The 19,675-nt window shown below is 61.4% G+C and overlaps 1 protein-coding gene across 1 annotated transcript; it reads left to right on the forward strand.

Annotated features, from left to right (window-relative positions):
• Positions 1-593: 593 nt before the first annotated feature.
• Positions 594-18,829, forward strand: LMTK3 (lemur tyrosine kinase 3). Its single transcript, XM_045077085.1, has 15 exons — positions 594-960; positions 1,872-2,005; positions 2,260-2,410; positions 2,921-2,997; positions 3,473-3,591; positions 7,044-7,131; positions 7,470-7,618; positions 8,016-8,100; positions 8,180-8,301; positions 8,463-8,612; positions 9,038-11,562; positions 14,085-14,500; positions 15,692-15,827; positions 16,064-16,201; positions 18,316-18,829. The coding sequence occupies exons 1-15, from the start codon at positions 885-887 to the stop codon at positions 18,330-18,332; spliced, it is 4,383 nt and encodes a 1,460-aa protein (XP_044933020.1). The 5' UTR covers positions 594-884; the 3' UTR covers positions 18,333-18,829.
• Positions 18,830-19,675: the final 846 nt, after the last annotated feature.

A 19,675-nucleotide genomic window follows, 5' to 3' on the forward strand; every position in this document is an offset into this window, starting at 1 on the left:
TTGTGACTGTGTGCCTTGGCAAGTCCCCCATGGGGTCTGCTGGATCTTTGTCTGTGGTGTAGGTGTCTGTGGATTTGGGGCTTGACTTTGTGGCATGTGTGGGTCTTTGTGATGCTTTTCTGTTCTTGTGTGATGGGGTGCATCTGTGCCGGGGGCCTGCTGGCCGGTGCGTACCCAGTGCAGCCCGTCGTCCCTGTGTCTTTGTGTGTGACGTGTACGTGTCCCCGTCTGCCGATGGCTGTCCACCTTTGTATGCGATGTGCTTGTCTATGAGGGTCTCTGCGACGTGTGTCAGGCGTGTGTGGGCTGTGTGCGCCTCCCCGACATCTGCGTCTCGGCGTGGAGCACACGTGTCCATGCTGGTAGTGTGTCACAGCAGTGTCCGGGCCAGGCGCTGTGGGCCCTGCGCCCCCCACAAGGGTCTGCTGGTCCCTGTCTGTCTCTCCTCCTCCCCTCCCTCCTGGCAGCCAATGCTACTGGGGAGCCAGTTGCCATGACGACGCTCCATCCTCCCTCCATCCTCCCTCCTCCCACCCTTCCTCTGACAGGCTCTCTGCTCCCCCAATCCTGGCTGCCCTCGGGGGCGGGGCCCTCATTCTCCCCCCCATCCTACCCTCTCCCCCCCACCCCAGCAACCCTGGCTCCCCAGCTCCTCTCCTCTGTCCGCCTCTCCATCCCTTCATCTGTCTGTCCCTTCAAAGAGGGGGAGGGGGGTACCTGAGCCAGTAAGCAGCCCCTCCCTCCCCCTGTCCTGCGTCTCCTGCCCCTCTCCTGGGCCGGGGGGAGGCCAGGGTCGCGCGGGTCCCCATGGCTGGGGGCTGAGGGCCCGCCCCCCCCTCCTCCCCAGCCGCCACCACCTCCACCTCCCTTCCATCCTCGACAAGATGCCTGGCCCCGGCGCCTTCATCCTCCTCGCGGCCGTCTCCGCCTCCGGCTGCCTGGCGTCTCCGGCCCACCCCGGTGAGTCTGTCCGGCCATCCAGCTGTCCTGCCATCCGGCTGTCCGGCAGCCCCCACCCCCACCCCGGGCCTGCCCGGGGGTCTGTCCGCGGCGCCCCGGCTCCATCACCTGCGTGCGCGTCTCCCCGCAGCCAAGCCGGGGCCTGGAGAGCCGCGGGGACGGTGCGGCTGTCAGCAGGGCCTGTGGGAGGAAGGCTGGGGGCTGGGTGGGGAGGGGGTCCGTTTGGGCAACATGTGTGTGAGCACACACGCATATGTGTGTGCAGGTGTGTGCAGGGAGCCGGGAAGGACGGGGCCTCTGGGAGAATTGGGGGCAGAGGGAAGGAATACTATTTCTAAGGGGGACACAGCATAGGAGGCTGCCTCTAGCTTTTGGGGGAGACCCAGAGCTTGCGGAGTTTCCCTTCACAGGGGCTTGGGCTGGGGACAGAGGACATGTGTGCTCCCCGAGTCCCTAAAAGAGACAGGCCTCAACCCCCGTAACGAGGGGGTTCCAGCGCGGGGCAAAGACTCTTCTCCCCGCCTGCAGCTGGGGGGCTCATCCTCTTGCCCAAATAGGGGGTAAGGAGACTGTCCGTTGGAGTGTATTTTAAAATCTGAGAGCTCCAGGCTCCACTATGACACCTCCTTCCCTCAGTCCTCACTGGAATTCATCCAGGCCTGCGGTGGGGTGATGGGGGGGGGGTCCCAGATTGGGGCGAGAGGAGGGACCCCACCCCCAACACAACCACCTGAGAGGGCCTTAAACTACAACTCCCACAATGCTGGAGGCCATCCGGCTCCTCTGTCAAGGAGTCCCTGGTTGCAGAGCATTATGGGAACTGTAGTCAATCCTGGACAGGATGGGAGGGGCAAGGATTCTGGGAGCTTAGGGCTTGAAGCCGGGACCCCAACCCAGCCCTGTGCCCACAGATGGATTCGCCCTGGGCCGGGCCCCTCTGGCTCCTCCCTACGCCGTGGTCCTCATTTCCTGCTCCGGCCTGCTGGCCTTCATCTTTCTACTCCTCACCTGTTTGTGTTGCAAACGGGGTGATGTCGGCTTCAAGGTGAGGTGCATGCGGGGGTTCTAGTGGGGAGGAAGACTCCCGCAAGGCCTTTGCCCCCCGAGCCCAGGTGGCTGGTGGGGGAGAGAGGCAGTAAGTCTGAGAGCACCTTCTGGCCTGAAGTTCTGGCCAATCCGGAGTGCTGGCATGATCAATCGGGGGACAGTTATCAGAAAGACGGGGAAACACACAATCGAGAAGGGTGATGGCGTGTCTCAGCCTTGTGTTCTCCCACCCCTTACCTCTCCCGGCCCCAGGAGTTTGAGAACCCTGAAGGGGAGGATTGCTCCGGGGAGTACACTCCCCCCGCGGAGGAGACCTCCTCCTCACAGTCGCTGCCTGATGTCTACATTCTCCCGCTGGCTGAGGTCTCCCTGCCGATGCCTGCCCCGCAGCCTTCTCACTCAGGTACTTCCACACCTTGACTAGGATGGTCCCACGGGACAGGGGGCAAGTCCCGAGAGTCTTCCCTCAGGGGCCAGGGAGCTGAGGTCCCCCGCAGCCAAGGGGAAAGACAGAGGTGGGAGCCGCAGAATCTTGGAAGCGGCCTATAGGGAGTCAGAGAGCATCTTGGTAGAAGCTATTGCTTCATCCAAAGCCAGATTTGGGGATTCTTGTGGGGCAATCGGTGGTGAGATCAGCGTAGATCTCAGTCTCAAAGGCAGCCAATGGCAGGTTGAAGTCAAGTCACAGGATCTTGAAACGCTAAAGGGAGGGATGGATTGGATGCCGGGAACTTGCGGGCAGCCAATAAGGAGGCTGAGATCCATCAGGGAATGTTGGGGCAGCCAATGAAAAAAGACTGGTATCGGCTTTGACCCCAGTCCTCACTGAATTGGAAGGGGGTGGTGATGGTGGCACTTGGGAGGGGAGAGAGGCTAAGGGGCCTCCCCTTTTTGCCCCCTCCCCACTCCCCAGACATGACCACCCCCCTGGGCCTTAGCCGCCAGCACCTCAGCTACTTACAAGAGATTGGGAGTGGCTGGTTTGGGAAGGTGAGTGGGGCTGGGGGTGGGAGGGAGGGGGGTCCATATGATCCAGGGCTGTGCTCCTCTTCTGTGTCCATTCCCCCACCCCCCCCCACGCCCTGCTCCCACCACTTCTCATCTGTCCCCTGCCCCTCAGCCCACCCAGCGTCCTCGTCTCTGTCCACCTCTCACCTGCTCCCACCTGCTCCATCCCCCCACACCTGTCAGTCAGCGCCTCCCTCCTCACTCCATTGACCACTCTGCCTCACCACCTGGCTCTCCACGCGTCCGTCTGTCCATCCTTCCATCCGTCCCTGCATCCATCGGACTCTGGGCCCGTGAGTCTCACTCTGCATCTGTTGTTGGGGGACAAGGGCGGTGGGATCTGAAGGGAGAAGTCGGATAGAAGGGGGAAGCTGGAGCCATGCGGCGGGGTGGAGATGGTCCCGGGGCTGGGCCTGGGGCACATGCAGGCACTGACTCCCTGGTCTCCCTTGGCCAGGTGATCCTGGGAGAGATTTTCTCTGACTACACCCCAGCCCAGGTTGTGGTGAAGGAGCTCCGAGCCAGTGCTGGGCCCCTGGAGCAGCGCAAATTCATCTCGGAGGCACAGCCCTACAGGTACCGGGGACTCTGGCGGCGGATGTGGGCCCTGGAGGCCCCAAGCTCCGGGTTTGCTTCTCAGGGAGGTGCCGTTAGGGAGTGGGAGGAGTCTCGCGTGCGGTCAAACCAGGTTTGAATCCTGGGTCTACTTCTTCCTGGCTGTGAGACTTGATGGACAGCATTTGCTTCTCTGAGCCTCGGCTTCCTCCTTGGGGCAGAGTCAGGGATATATTAAAGGAGGGGCAGGATGATGAGGGTGAGGGGAGGGCACGGAAGGTGAGCTAGAGGGCTGCCCTTCTCCACTCTGAACCTCAGAATCTTCATCTAGGTAGTGAGTCTGAGAAGCCCAAACGTCCTCATGTAGAGGGCAGCTGAGAGGATGTGAGATTTTGTGTTAAGCACTGGGTACATAGGGGTTGTTCCCGGCTTCAGGTCCCTGCTTGTGGGTGAGGAAAGCATCATGGACCCAAAATGGCCCTGAGGAGCTTCCACACCTCACCTCCCACCCCTACTGGACTCTTAGGTCTGGGAAGGCAGGACCCTGTCCCTTCCCTGCTTGGTTTCCCCTCCACTCTAAGGACTTCTAGATAAGAACTAGATGAACATTTGCTGCATAAATGTCTCGTGAGGTAGTAATTGCCCCATCGGAGAACCTTTTTCAAACAGTTGTAAAAGTGAGGCATACCCTGAGCCATACAGACACCGGACTTTACCACCCTCATGCTCTTCAACCTCCCATGGCTCCCTATTGCCTGCAGAACAAAGTCCCATGCCTCTGTACAACCCACACACCCTGCAAGGTCTGCCCCTGCTCCCTTCCTGCCCCTGGGCCCCTTGGCCCAGCCATCCTGGCCTCTTCACTGATCCTTTCCCATAACAGTCTCTTTCCTGCCTCAGGACCTTTGTCCTTACTGTTCCCTCTGACTAGGATATCACTCCTGGCTCACTCACCCCCAGCTTCAGATAGTGGGCTCCTTTCCCCTCCTCAGGTCCTGGTCAGAAAGGCCTGCCCTTACACACACACACACACACACACACACACACACACACATGTAAGGAGGGCCCTTGGCTGTTCCATCACACCAATTCGTTCATTTTCTTCCTAACACGTATTTCATTGGCTGGCTTGTTTGCCTGCCTCTCCCTAGACCCGTGCTGGCAAACACTAGCCACATATGGCTATTTAAATTTATGTTAAATAAAATGAAATCAAATGAAAAATTCATTTCCTTAGCTACACACAGCACATCGCAAGGGCTTAGTAGCCACATATGGCCAGTGGCTCCCATGTGCGACAGCTCAGATCTAGAACATTTCCACCTTCGCAGAAGGTTCTGGTGGAGAGCGCAGGATGACACTGGCAGCTCGGAATGGGGGGCGTCCTTCCACCCTGTGTAGACGCTTACTCAGAGAGCCAGCAACCTGGGACCAAGTCCCCACAAAACCACTGTTACCAGCTGTGTGACCTTGGGCCTATCGCTTTACTTCTCTGAGCCTCTATTTCCTCTGGATTCAATGGGAAACACCATCCTGCCCACCGGGGTGACAGAAGAGGATCCGATAGCAGAAGTGGCCAGCCTGGGCTCAGAATAGTAGGGGTCCAAGCCTTCCTCCATATCTGCCAACCTAAATCCCACCTTCAGAGCTCCAGCTGTCCCTCAAGTCCCCAGGACACACCGAGCAATTTATGACCACTTTGGTCTCGTGACCAGGCAGGGGTGCGAGGCACAGTCCTCCCAGGTGGAGAAGGTTGGAACTCGGGCGGTGAGGCTGGGCACCAGCCCCACCGCACACCAGTGGCCCCTGCCCCTGGCCCGACCCGAGTGGGAAAATTTCTCACTATACCCTGAAAGCCGGGCATGTTTTCACCTTTCTCCAGACCCCCAGGCTGGGAATCAGGACAAAAGCCTTCACTGGGCCCATTTTCATTGCACCTCCCCACCCCGCCCGCCCCCACCGTCTAGGCACTGGGGACACAGCCACCTACACAGAAAGTCCCCAAATTCTTGTCCTAGCAGGGCTCCCCCCCTAGTGGAGGAAATCTGCAATGGACAAATGAAGAAGGAAATTTTAAGAAGAAAATGTCAGAGACTGACAAGTGCCAGGAGGAAAGCTCTGGAGGATCCTGGGGGAGGCGGGGTTGACTGGGAGGGATCGGTGGCGCAGGCCTGGTGGGAAGCATGTTCCAGGCAGAGGGAAGAGCAGCTGCAAAGGTGGGAAGGCAGGAAAATGTGGGGCGATATGAGAATCAAACAGTGTGTTAACATGGGAACGGAAAAGCCGTAATAATAGCAAGGATCGTCCACTGTGTGGCAGCTTCTCCCTGGTCTCATGAAATTCCTCTTCACGACTGTCTGAGGGAGTTACTACAGCTGTGCCCATTTTACAGCTGAGGAAAACTGAGGCAGGAAGAGGTGAAGTTATTTCTCTGGGGTTACACACCTGCCAAAGGTGGACACAGGGGGCGCCCGGCCGGCTCAGTGGGTGGAGCATCTGACTCTATTTTTTTTTTCCTTAAGATTTATTTATTAGAGAGAGAGAGAGCATATAAGCAGAGAAGGGCAGAGTGAGAGGGACAGAGTATACCAAGCAGGCTCCACGCTCAGCCCTGATGCAGGGCTCCATCCCACCACCCTGAGATCTCCACCTGGGCTGAAATCAAGGGTGGGTCGCTTAACCCACTGAGTCACCCAGGTGCCCCAGAGCATGCGACTCTTGATCTCGGGGTCATGAGTTCAAGTCCCACGTTTGGGGTAGAGATGACTTAAAAAAAAAAAAAAAGTGGACTCAGGATTCAACCCTCCCCTTGCCCCCCAGCCTGACTCTTACCCACAGTGTGAGGCTAAAAGAGGGGGCTTGAGGGCGGTGACGTTTCTTGGGGAAATGATGTTGAAGCCGAGGACTGAGGGAGGAGGAGGACTGCTGAGTGGAAGCAGAACCGCAAAGGCCTGCGGTCTCAGTGGGTGCCTGTGTGTTTGGGGAGATGCGTGGGGCGTGGTGGGGACAAGTGATGCTGAGGAAGGGCAGGACACACCCAGGATCAAGACTTGCTCCGTCCTCGGGTGATCGGGAGCCACGGAGGGCTTTGTGCAGCGAATGGCATGTCAGAGACAGACGGGAGGCAGGGAGGAGGCTGAGAAGAGAGGCCAGGAGATGAAGAAGCTCCAGCCAGGCTTGGGGGAGGGGGTGTGTGCGGGGGTGGGGGGGTGGGGGGGTGAGGTGAAGACGCAGGAGGGCAAGGAGGCACCTGGGGGTCTGGCCTGGGAACTGGGGAGGAGTGGGGTGGTCCTGAGATGGGGACCCGGGGTAGGAAGCTGTGTGTTGAGGGAGCGTGAGTGTGGGGGTGTGGCCGGGAGCCGGGAGGTGGAGCAACATTTTGGTGTTGCGGGGAGGCTGGGGCGAGACAGGGGTCTGCGGTGGGACGGTGGAGGCTGTGCCCTGACCCTGCCGCCTCCCCACCCTGACCCCAGGAGCCTGCAGCACCCCAACGTCCTCCAGTGCCTGGGCGTCTGTGTGGAGACACTGCCCTTTCTGCTGATTATGGAATTCTGTCAACTGGTGAGGGTCTGCGGAGGGAGGGCGGGGTGGCGGGCTGGATGGGTTGAGGGCTGCCAGCAAGCCTGGGGGCCTGGGCATCTTTGGCAAAAACACGCGCGACGTGCGCTAACGTTTCCTGAGCGCTCACTGTGGAAGAGCGCTCGCTCGGTTGGCGCAGTCAACTAGCATGCGAGGTGGGTTCTCTTGTTGTGCCCTTTTAAGCCTCAGGGGAAACAGGCTCAGAGGGACTGCCCCCTGCGTGCAGAGGCCGCCCCCCCATCCTCACCTCGGATAGGTGGGATGAGTGGATCCCTGGAAGGGGGGGGGTCGTACTGACCCCATCCTGTCCTCCCTCCCAGGGGGACCTGAAACGTTACCTCCGGGCCCAGAGACCCCCTGAGGGCCTGTCCCCTGAGCTGCCCCCTCGAGACCTGCGGACACTGCAGAGGATGGGCCTGGAGATCGCCCGCGGGCTGGCACATCTCCACTCCCACAACTACGTGCACAGGTGGCTGCCGGGGGGGCCGCGGGGAAGAGTGTGTGTGGGGTACTACTTAAAGGAGGCAGGCGAGGGTGGGAGGCAGAGCCGCAAGGAAGGGGCTCAACTACGGGAGAAAGCGAGTCAGGAGGGGAGGAACCTGGAGGGGAGGGGTCGGAAGAGGAGCGGGAGGAATCAGGAGAGGGGAGTGGAATCAGGAGAGGAGGAGTCTTAGGGGAGAGGGGGAGGAGCCAGAGGGGAGGGGAGGAGTCAGGAGAGGAAGATGCATGGAGAGGCGGGGCAGGGGAGGAGAAAAGCAAGGAAGGGAGAAGGGGCGGAGCCTACAAGGTGGGCGCTGTGCAGGCGAGGCGGGCAGTCGGTCTCAGGCTGTCCCCCGTCTAGCTTCACGTCCTTGCCCCGCCCCCAGCGACCTGGCCCTGCGCAACTGCCTGCTGACCTCTGACCTCACCGTGCGCATCGGAGACTATGGGCTAGCCCACAGCAACTACAAGGTGGGGGCTGCCCTCCGTCAGGGCGGGGGGCGGGGGAAGGCCCCCGACCCGCCTGACCCGGCTCCGGCCCGCCCCCCAGGAGGACTACTACCTGACCCCCGAGCGCCTGTGGATCCCGCTGCGCTGGGCGGCGCCTGAGCTCCTTGGGGAGCTGCATGGGACCTTCATGGTGGTGGACCAGAGCCGCGAGAGCAACATCTGGTGAGAGGGTCCTCCTGCCCTGGTGCCCGCGTGCAGCCTAGGGCGGCGAGGAAGGGGGAAGGGTCACGGGTCCTGTGGCTGTGGAAACGGAGGCCGGAGGGGAGGCCCCCAGGCGGGGCAGGGCCAGGCTCTGACCTCTCTATGCCCTCTGCTCCCCGCAGGTCCCTGGGGGTGACCCTGTGGGAACTCTTTGAGTTTGGGGCACAGCCCTACCGCCACCTGTCAGACGAGGAGGTCCTCGCCTTCGTGGTCCGCCAGCAGCACGTCAAGCTGGCCCGGCCGAGGCTCAAGTTGCCTTATGCAGACTACTGGTGAGGGCAGGGCCTTACCCCCAACCCCTGACCCTCCCAGCTCACCCCAGGATGTCCCAGAGCCTCTCACCTCTCGGCACATCACCCCCAGCCTCACTCAGCACTCGCTATGCCCCACCCCTGTTTTCTGCTTGGAGGTATCTGCCCCTTGAAAGGGGCAATCCTGAGGCAAGACTGGTACTTGAACCCTAGTTTCTCCACTGCTGAAAGACCCCTGCCGCTTGCTTGTCTCTGATTCCAGAACTCACAGCCCAGAGAAGGAGGCCGCCTAGCTATCATTTCTTTACATCTGCCTTACTGTCTGTCCCCCCCCAGGACCCCTCCCTCCACCACCCCATCTGTCATACACATGCCCTGGGTCTCTCCCTGCCCCCTCCACACACCTTCAACTCTACCTTACTCACCTGTGCCTCCCCCTCCCCCAGGTATGATATCCTGCAGTCCTGCTGGCGGCCACCTGCCCAGCGCCCCTCGGCCTCTGATCTTCAGCTGCAGCTCACCTACCTGCTCTCTGAGCGTCCCCCACGACCCCCGCCCCCACCCCCCCCACCCCGAGACGGTCCCTTCCCCTGGCCCTGGCCCCCGCAGCACAGTGCACCCCGCCCGGGGACCCTCTCCTCCCCATTCCCCCTCCTGGATGGCTTCCCCGGGGCCGACCCTGACGATGTGCTCACGGTCACTGAGAGCAGCCGTGGCCTCAACCTTGAGTGCCTGTGGGAGAAGGCGCGGCGGGGGGCTGGCCGCGGTGGGGGGGCACCTCCTTGGCAGCCAGCATCCGCGCCCCCGGCCCCCCATGCCAACCCCTCCAACCCTTTCTATGAGGCGCTGTCCACGCCCAGCGTCCTGCCGGTCATCAGCGCCCGCAGCCCCTCGGTGAGCAGCGAGTACTACATCCGCCTCGAGGAGCATGGCTCCCCGCCCGAGCCCCTCTTTCCCAATGACTGGGACCCTCTGGACCCAGGAGTGCCTGCCCCTCAGGCCTCCCAGGCCCCTTCCGAGGTCCCCCAGCTGGTGTCCGAGACCTGGGCCTCCCCGCTCTTCCCTGCAGCTCGGCCCTTCCCGGCCCAGTCCTCGGCATCAGGCAGCTTCCTCCTGAGCGGCTGGGACCCCGAGGGCCGAGGTGCCGGGGAGACCCTGGCGGGAGACCCTGCCGAGGTGCTGGGGGAGCGGGGTACCGCCCCGTGGGCAGAAGAGGAGGAGGAGGAGGAGGAGGGCAGCTCCCCGGGGGAAGACAGCAGCAGCCTTGGGGCTGGCCCCAGCCGCCGGGGCCCCCTACCCTGTCCCCTATGCAGCCGAGAGGGGGCCTGCTCCTGCCTGCCCCTGGAGCGGGGGGAAGCCGTTGCTGGCTGGGGGGGCCACCCCGCTCTTGGCTGTCCCCATCCCCCAGAGGACGACTCGTCCCTGCGGGCAGAGCGGGGCTCCCTAGCCGACCTGCCCCTGGCCCCCCCCACCTCGGCCCCCCCCGAGTTTCTGGACCCCCTTATGGGGGCGGCGGCGCCCCAGTACCCCGGGCGGGGGCCACCTCCCGCTCCCCCCCCCCCGCCGCCACCTCCCCGGGTCCCCGCGGACCCAGCCGTGTCCCCCGACCCTCCCTCAGCCGTGGCCAGTCCCGGCTCAGGCTTGTCGTCTCCGGGCCCCAAGCCGGGGGACAGCGGCTACGAGACCGAGACCCCTTTTTCCCCCGAGGGAGCCTTCCCAGGCGGGGGGGGAGCCGAGGAGGAAGGGGTCCCTCGACCACGGGCTCCCCCCGAGCCCCCCGACCCAGGAGCGCCCCGGCCACCCCCAGACCCGGGTCCCCACCCACTGCCGGGGACCCGGGAGAAGCCGACCTTCGTAGTTCAAGTGAGCACCGAGCAGCTGCTGATGTCCCTGCGGGAGGACGTGACAAGGAACCTCCTGGGGGAGAAGGGGGCAAACCCCCGAGAGACGGGACCCAGGAAGGTGGGGAGAGGCCCCGGGAACAGAGAGAAAGCCCAGGGCCCGAGCAGGGACCCCACAGTCCTGGGCAGCGGGAAGAAAGCCCCAAGCCTGAACGAGGACCCGAGCCTCCCCATGAACGGGGTGACAGTGTTGGAGAACGGGGGCCAGAGAGCCCTGGGCATCGAGGAGAAGGTGGCAGAGAATGGGGGCCCAGGGACCCCAGAGAGAGAAGAGAAAGTGCTGGAGAAAGTGCTGGAGAATGGGGAGGTGACACCCCCAAGGAGGGAGGAGAAAGTATTGGAGAATGGGGAGCTGAGGTCCCCCGAGAGAGAAGAGAAAGTGCTGGCGAATGGGGGACTGACACCCTCAAAGATCGAGGAGAAGGTGTCAGAGAATGGGGGCCTGAGACTCCCCAGGAACATGGAGAGGTTGCCAGAGACTGGGCCTCGGAGAGCCCCAGGGCTCTGGGAGAAGGTGCCCGAGAGTGGGGTGCCAGCCCCAGAGACCTCGCTGGAGAGAGCCCTCGAGCCCAGCGCAGTGGCCTTGTCCCGGAACGGCGGGGAGACAGCCCCTGGCCCCACTGGCCCAGCCCCCAGGAGCGGGGTGCTGGAACCCGGGACCGAGAGGAGAGCCCCCGAGACTGGGGGGGCACCGAGAGCCCCCGGGGTTGGGAGGCTGGACCTCGGGAGTGGGGGCCGAGCCCCAGTGGGCACGGGGATGGCCCCCGGCGGCGGCCTCGGAAGCGGCGTGGACGCAAAGGCCGGATGGGTAGACAGCACGAGGCCACAGCTGCCGCCGCCGCTGCCGCCGTCGGAAGCACAGCCGAGGAGGCCGGAGCCAGCGCCGCAGAGGGCCAGGCCGGAGGTGGCCTCCTCCGAGGCAGAGCCCGGGGCCCCAGACAGCAGGGCCGGCGGAGACACAGCACCCAGCACAGACGGGGACCCCCCCAAACCCGAGAGGAAGGGCCCCGAGATGCCACGACTGTTCTTGGACTTGGGACCTCCTCAGGGGAACAGCGAGCAGATCAAAGGTGAGGAGGAGGCTGCTGGGAGCAGGGGAGCGAGGTTGGGGGGTCGAGGCCTGGCTCCTTCCGAGGGACATGGCTGAGCTGAGGATCTCGGGTTGCCAGGGAGCAGACAGGTCAGGCTGACCATAATGAGAGCCGGTCCTGGATCCTCCCCACCTGGGCTCAGATCTGGGCTCTGTGGCCCGGGACAAATGACCTTACTTCTGTGTACCTCAGTTTCCCTCCAAAGACAGATGATGAGGATAACTCATCTTCCTAATAGGGCTGAGTGGCTTCAAAATATTAGGACTTCCGAAGACCCTTTGCAATTCCATTAGACTTGGGGGTCTCAAACTCAGATGCCCATGGGGGCCAGACAGTATTGGGAAATGAAGGAAGCCATCCAGGAGAGAGGGGGTGGGGAGTTGAAAGAGATGCGGCCGCTTTCCACCTCCAGCCAGCAATGCCCACCTGGCATTGCCACATGGCTGCTTTTCCCTTTTTAACCGAAGTTCTGCGTGTTTTAATGGTTGAAGCCAATTCATGCTTACCTTCTCTTTGTGCCAGGCCCAAGCTACCCAAAGCCAGGGCCCAGGGAATTTCAGACTCTGCCCTGCCCTACACCCAGCGCCCCCCTACCCCATGCTATGGGTGACCTGAAAACTAGAAATGTCTTTTCTGGAAACTGAGTTTTGGTAGGAACACAGAAAGTGTTTTTTGTTGCAGAGGGGGATTGATTTAAGAGAAAGATGAATGGCCCCTCTTGAGTGGTGGGCATAGGGGCTGTGGCTCTACCCAAATCACCCAGAGGCCTGATTTCCTTACGTAGTGATATGAAAGTTCTAAATGGCCACTGGTTTATATTGGTAATCTCACAGCCCCCCTTGAGGGAAAGGGTATCCTCTGAGGGAAAGGTCCAGAAGGGGGCTGGGCACAGAACTTTCCTTCCTTTGAGCCCACGGTATTAGAACACTATCCCTTCCTTGAGATTGTTGTGGGGAATTTGTGACCAGCTGTGTCAGGAAGGGCTCCAGACAGCAGGAAAATATCAAGGGATGAGCAGCTAAGATGCTTCAGAGGATTGTGGGAGGAGGGGGGCACCGGGAGGGTGTTGCTGGGTGGGAAGATGCTGGGAATAGCTTGCTTAAAAAAAAAAAAAAAAAAAGTGCATGACCTCCTACTTATCCTTCAAGACCCCACTCAAATTTCCCCTTCCCTGGGAAGCCTTCCTGATTTCCAAAGGCTATCACCTTGTCCTTCCTGAGAGCTCCTTGAGAGCTCCCTCACAGCCCCCAAACCCATCGCCCTGAGATGGATGGTCAAGGAAGGCCTCAAGGAGGTGACTTTTGAGCAGATGTGAAGGAAGTAAGCTGGGTGGTCATTGGGGGAAGGGTGTTTTGGGTGGGGGGCACCTAGATGGGCACTAACTTGGCATGCTTGGGGAAAAGCAAGAGGCCAGTGAAGCTGGGATGGAATGAACGAAGGGAGGAGAGCGACCCCATCCACACCCAGTCTTTTTCCCTGCTCTGCCTTGACCCTCTTGTCATCCCCACCCTTGCCCCCACAGGGCCTGTCCCACATTTACTGGTGCACTAATGGAGGAATGAGTGGCCCCTGTTAATTTCCTGGTGAGGGGACAGAGACTCAGAGAGGTGGATTTCCTTGCCCAGGGGGAAAAAAGTGAGCAAGTAGGCTTGGGATTTGAAGCCAGGTTTCCTCCTCCAGGGACCTGGAGTCCTTACCTTCTTTTTAGCAGGCTGAGATCAGGGAGTCTTAGAAGTGGGGGGAAAGAAACCTTGAGATGATTAGACACTCCAGTTTTGTCTGGCAGTTGAGGACCAGAGAGGGAAAGTACCTTGGTCAACATCACATAGCACAGAACATTCATTCATTAATCCCACAAATATTGCCTGAGTACTTCTGGGTGCTTGGGGATGCAGCCAGAACGAGCCCGAGTCAAGTCCGTTCTGTGGCAAGGCAAACATGAATCACATGACCACAGAAATTCAGCTACACACTGAGCTCATCTGCTTGGAAGGAGCAGCTTGATGCTATGGGGGTGCAGAGCTGGTGGCCTTGCCTGACCTTTGGGGAGAACTCTGAAGGCTTGAAAGCCCAGACCAGAGCTAGGGGTTGAATAGGACTTGAACCAGAAAAGGAGCTTCTGGGCAGAAGGAACAGCCTGTGCAAAGGCTCAGAGGTGGGAGCAATAGGGAGGTGGCCCAAGTGGCTCGCTGGGTGAGGTGAGGAACAGAGCCCTAAGAAATCAGCGGGGCCAGGGCACTAGGGCCTTGGGCCGCAGAGAGAAGTGGGGGCTTTGTGATGCGGACTCTGGGGGAGTCATGGAGAGGGGTTAACCCCTGGAGTAGGGGGAAGATCTCTCCTACTCTGCGTGGAGAAAGGCCCCAGAGCAGCCCTTTGCTTCACAAGAGGGGAAACTGAGGCCCATACTGGGGCCCGATACTACCCGAGGATACACAGCAGGGCAGGAGGGCATGCCTCAGTTTCCCCGGGAGCAGAGGCTCACCGGGTCTCTCCCCTCGCAGCCAAGCTCTCACGGCTCTCTCTGGCGCTGCCGCCGCTCACGCTCACGCCGTTCCCGGGGCCGGGCCCGCGGCGACCCCCGTGGGAGGGCGCGGACGCCGGGGCGGCTGGCGGGGAGGCCGGCGGGGCGGGGTCGCCGGGGCCGGCGGAGGAGGACGGGGAGGACGAGGACGAGGACGAGGAGGAGGAAGAGGAGGCGGTGGCAGCGGGCGCGGCGGCGGGGCCGCGGGGCCCCGGGAGGGCACGGGCAGCCCCGGTGCCCGTCGTGGTGAGCAGCGCCGACGCGGACGCGGCCCGCCCGTTGCGGGGGCTGCTCAAGTCTCCGCGCGGGGCCGACGAGCCCGAGGACAGCGAGCTGGAGAGGAAGCGCAAGATGGTCTCCTTCCACGGGGACGTGACCGTCTACCTCTTCGACCAGGTGCGCTGCCGGGGGCGGGGGCGGGGCGGGGAGGGGCCAGCTGGCCGAGGGCGGAGCTGGGGAATCAGGGCAGGTCTTGGAGACCTTGGGTGTGGGGGCGGTGTCTGGGGAATGGGCCGGGGCATGGAGTGAGGGGTAGGGTGCGTCCTGTGGGGAGGACGCTGGACGGTTGGGGGGGCTGGAGGGTGAAAATGGGTCTGGAAGGACGGTGAGGAGATACCTGGTGGTCGGGGAGGAGTCCGGAGAGGCTAGGGAGAAAGTGCTGAGGAGATTGGGGCGTGGTCTAGACGGCGGGGGCGGGGCCAAGTGAAGTTTGGGGCGGGTTCTGTCGACCTGCGCTCTTGTGGTAGAGGCTAAGGGGCCGGCTCGGGATGAAACGGATTTTACCCACGAGGGGCGGGCCCTGGCGAGGCTGCAGGTAGGGCATAAGAGAAACGGCTTGTAGTGTTAAGATAGAAAGTGCAGGAGCGGGTTCAGAGGTAGATAGAGCTAAGAAACTGCGGTGGGGCTTAGAGAGATGGGTTGAGCATTGTGTTAAGAGTAACTAAGACTGAGAGCATCGTGCTGAAAAGAAACAGGAAAGGCGGGATGATGCTTGTGGATTGGGGCCGAGATGGGTGTGGATGGATCTCGGTCAACCTGGAGCGGGGCACACTGGGATGAGGTCCCGAGATGAGAGTCATGAACAGGGTCCTGGGCCACTGAAGCAAAGGCAGGGTCTGGCGGGCTGGAGCCGGGCCACTTCCGAGTACGGGGCTCAGGGCCTCGGGGGAGGTCGGGATGCGCAGGATGGTAGAAGGGTTTGGAGGACCAGAAGAGTAGGTAGTTCTGCGCCCCGAACTTGAACGCCTGTGGCCGAGATATCGAAAGGAGTTAGGGGTCATGGAGACAAGGCGGGACTTATGGAGATGGTATTGGGTTAGGGGGCTCCCACGAAAGCGTCGCGTTAAGGAGCAAGGAGAGAATTCCTGCGGTGGAGGGGCTTAGCCGTGGGCGGGACTCCAGGGGAGGAGCCTCGGGCCGGGGTGGGGTTAAGGCTGACCTGAGGTTTCGAAGGCAGATCAGGGCCTCCAGCCACCTCGTCAGAGGCTGCGATTGTAAATTGGGGTACCTGAAGCCCCAGAAGTGTTAGCGGGCTTTGTTGCTTGTTGGGTGGCATGTGACGGTTCGCCCCCTAATCCACCTGCACAGGAGACGCCAACCAACGAGCTGAGCGTCCAGGGCCCCCCCGAGGGGGACACGGACCCGTCAACGCCCCCAGCGCCCCCGACGCCTCCCCACCCCGCCACCCCCGGAGATGGGTTTCCCAGCAACGACAGCGGCTTTGGTAAGGGGCGGGGCGGGTCCTGGAGGTGGGGCTGGTCTTGAATGGGCGGAGCTGGGGCGGGGTCTGGAGGCGGGCCAGAGTTGGGGCGCTGTCCACCGTGTAGATTGCTGGAGACAGGTGCCTGTGGAGGGGCGGGGTTGGACAGCTGGAGCTGAAGGTGAGCGGCTCCAGAAGTGCCTGGAGGGTCTGACCGCGTCCTCTCCTCTTCTTTCTCAACACCCCCTTCCCGCCACTAGGAGGCAGTTTCGAATGGGCGGAGGATTTCCCCCTCCTCCCCCCTCCAGGCCCCCCCCTGTGCTTCTCCCGCTTCTCCGTCTCGCCTGCGCTGGAGACCCCGGGGCCCCCCGCCCGGGCCCCCGACGCCCGGCCCGCAGGTACAGTGCTTCAGACCCTCGGGCCTGCCCCCACTTCTGCCTCTCTTTCTCTGTCCCCATCCCTGAATTTACCTGTCTCTTTCTCCTCAGTCTCTCCCCCCCTTCTTCTCTCAGTCAACCCCCACCCAACTCTTGGAACCAGCTCAGACCAGGTCTATCCAACGGATAGACCAGGGCAGTCACGCCCCTTCCCTGAGCCTCAGTTTCCCCTTCTGTAAGGATCCCCTCAGAGTCTGGCTCATCTTTGCCCAGTCTCTTGCCTGGCACTTGTCAGATCCTGATCCCACGTCTGTTTGGGGGCACAGGCTGATCAAAGGCCGACAAAGGGAGAGAAAACCAGTGTGCCCAGAGCTAGTTAGCTGAACTGGAGCAGAGAGAACATGGTCAGGAAGTCCATAGCAATAACAACAACGGCATTACTACTAACAGTAAAAGGCCCTTACAGAGGCCCTATTTTGTGCTTGCACCTCTGAGCCGGGAGACTCCTACGGCGACTTGGGCTCTCTGCTGCCCCCTGCTGCCGCTCTAGAGAATACCCCTGGATGCAGAAATTGCGCTGGCCTGAGCAGACGCACATGCTCCCGAGAATAGGGCTGAGAAGGTGGAAAGTAGGAGCATTCCTGCTCCCCCAAATTGTGCCCGAATCCAGTTGTTGGCCCTGCCTGTCCTCGACTCGGTGACCTAGAGCAAGTCACTTTCCCTCTTTGTGCCTCAGTGTCCCCATCTGTAGAATGGGGATGATCCCAGGATCTAACCCAAAATTATTGAGGGGATTGCATAGTTTCATCCTACACACACACAGCCCCACAGACTGGTCATGCGCATGCGCGGTGGTCTCTGGTAGCTCTCACTGCGCTTAACGAAGTAGATACCCATTGAGCATTGCTTAAGTGCGGGTGCTGGGCTGGGCATGCGGGATTCCGTGCTGAGCAAGGTCCATGAGCCCCACAACACCCTACCCCACCCACAGACACTGACCCCCACAGTGTCATGGGAAATAAGTGTAAACTCAGGGCTGCTGGAGAAGCAGCTGACAAAGGAAAAGGGCTTCGTCAGTTTGGCCATGCCACTGCATCAAGTACTCGAGGGGCTGGCCGTCATGAACTAGGTGAAGGGGAAGGAGGCGACAGCACGCTAGCAGATGGAACAGCTTGCCCAAGGGCCTGAGGCAAGAGAGAACTTGGCCAGTTCAGGGAACAGAAGGCAAGTGGATGCATCTGCGGGCTACTTAGGGAGTGGGGGGAATGGAGGGTAGGGGGAGAGGGCGGACCCTGTAGGGCTTAAGGGTGGGCTGAAAAGAGGGACTTTGTCCAGGAGGCACTAGGGAGCCATGGGCCAGCTGTGATTAGGGGAAGGGCAGCAGTAGCCGCTGGTGCAGGAAGACCCCTCTGGGGCCATGTGAGGGATCCAACCGGAGGCTGGACAGGAGGCTGGCACCAGCGTCCAGGAAGGAGAGGAGAGTAAGTTGGGATTCGGGGCAGGAAGGACAGGGCCAAGGGCACACTCTTCACTTGGCTCCATCGTCAGATTTCACCTCAAATGTCACTTCCTCTCAGAGGTCTTCTCTGAGGCCCCCGTGAGGACAGAGTGGGGTGGGTCCAGGGCATGAGACACGGCCAAGGGGTGAGTCAGGGCTGAGAGCAGCGGGGACCAGCGTGCCAGGATGACTTCACCTTTAATCACTAGGAGAGGCAAGGGAGGGTCCAACTGTGCAAAAGCCCAAATCCCTTCACTCGGCCGATGCTTCTGCTACGGCGGGGCAGGGAGGCTGCTGACCTTTCTGTCTCCCAAGACCCTGGCGGGGGTTGCAGGCTGGGCCCCCCTTCCGTATGGACTTCTATGCTTGGTGGGGCTCTGCCCACTTACCCCTTGTCTACTGGACCCTACCATGCAAAGGCCCTGGGGTAGGCCCTGGAGCCCAGGAGAAACAGCAAGGAAGCCAGTGTGGCCATGGAGGGGACGGGGTGAGGGGGATGGGGTGGGTGAGGACAGAAACGGGATAGGGCAGGTCATGTGGGGGACCCTGTGTGTCCTGGTGAGGGCTTGGCTTTCACTCCAAGAGAGACAGAAGCTGCGAGCCTGTCTGCCCAGTAAATCATTTCCTCTGTCCTCAGGCCCCGTGGAGAACTGACTCCCCGACGACCCCACCCCCCTGCACCCCCAGAAGAGGGGTTGAGAGTAGAATCCTCTGTGGACGACGGAGCCACTGCCACCACCACAGACACCGCCTCTGGGGAGGCTCCTGAGGCTGGGCCCTCCCCCTCCCCCACCATGTGCCAAACGGGAGGCCCTGGCCCCCCACCCCCTAGCCCCCCAGACGGCTCCCCTGAGCCCCCCGACCCCCTCGGTGCCAAATGAGGCAGGAAAGCCCCTCACCCCTCCCTGAAGAGCCGCCTTTCTCGGAACTGAACTGAACTCTTTCGGGCCTGGAGCCCCTCGGCACAGCGGAGGCCCCCTCCTCACCCACTCCTGGCCCCAGAGAGGGGCTGCAGGCTTCGGGGACCTGGACCCCCATCTCGCGTCTCCCCTCCCCGCCCCAGCCTGGCCCCTGGAGGGGTCTCTAGTTCAAACCTTCGCGTGGCATTTTCACATTATTTAAAAAAGACAAAAACAACTTTTTTGGAGGAATGCAGGGCCTGCGTGTGTTTCGGGGCAAAGAGGGGAGGGTCCCGAAGACATCGCCATCAGCCGCCTGCCGCCCACTTCACAGATGAGAACATGGAGGCTTGGGAAGGTGGAAGCGCTGTGCAGGGGGAGGCCGAGGCTCTGCTTCTCTGGCTCCCGGCTGCGTCTGTTGCTGGCGGCACTGACCTGCGCTAAGAGTTGGCAGGGAGAGGCCAGGGCGGTCGGAAGAGCCCTGTTTGCCCAAGGCGGCTGTGGAGGTGGCCAGAGGCCCTGCGAGGGCCAGAGCTGCGGACGGGGTGCTCAGGAATGACGGGTCAGCACCCACGTGGCTCCTGGCCACATCCCCCACACCTCAGAACAGAGCTGCCCTGTGCCTCCACTGAGGCCACTACCTCCCTGCCCCACAGTGCCTGTACCTCAGTTTACCTGTGTCTGCTTGTGAGCGTCCGCCTGCCAGGACATTCTCATCCCACCTGGCCTGAGTTCTGTGGCCCTCTTCCTAATTCTACTATTTCTTTGTGTTTCTGCATCTGGATGTGTCTCCTCTGTGCCTCCCTGAAGCCTGTGTCTTTCTGCCTTGTCTCTTTGTCCCCGTTTCTTTTTTCTGTTTCTCTGGGGCTCCTGACTGATTCTGCCTCCTGTCTCTCTCCTCTGTTTCTGATCTCCTGCCTTCAACCTATTGCCCCATCCCTTTGGTCCCAAGTTCATTTGCATGTTTGCAGGACTCACTTTGGGTGAGAGCAAGGGAGGGAAGGGACCAGAAGTGGGGACCCAGCATGGGTGCTGCAGACTCCTGGCTTAGGAGTTAAGGGGATGAAGGCATTAGGGTCACTTGTTAAGTCCCAGGGA

The sequence above is a fragment of the Mustela putorius genome, unplaced genomic scaffold, assembly GCF_011764305.1.
Source record: "Mustela putorius furo isolate JIRA1106 unplaced genomic scaffold, ASM1176430v1.1 tig00000196_pilon_pilon_pilon, whole genome shotgun sequence".
NCBI classification, from domain to species: Eukaryota; Metazoa; Chordata; class Mammalia; order Carnivora; family Mustelidae; genus Mustela; species Mustela putorius.

Bases quoted from the DNA above. Each gene is read 5' to 3' on its own strand.
- LMTK3 (XM_045077085.1), top strand. From the start codon at position 885: ATGCCTGGCCCCGGCGCCTTCATCCTCCTCGCGGCCGTCTCCGCCTCC. The intron at 2,006-2,259 runs GTGAGGTGCATG...TCCCGGCCCCAG, and splicing joins GGGGTGATGTCGGCTTCAAG to GAGTTTGAGAACCCTGAAGG. The intron at 3,592-7,043 runs GTACCGGGGACT...CCCTGACCCCAG, and splicing joins TCGGAGGCACAGCCCTACAG to GAGCCTGCAGCACCCCAACG.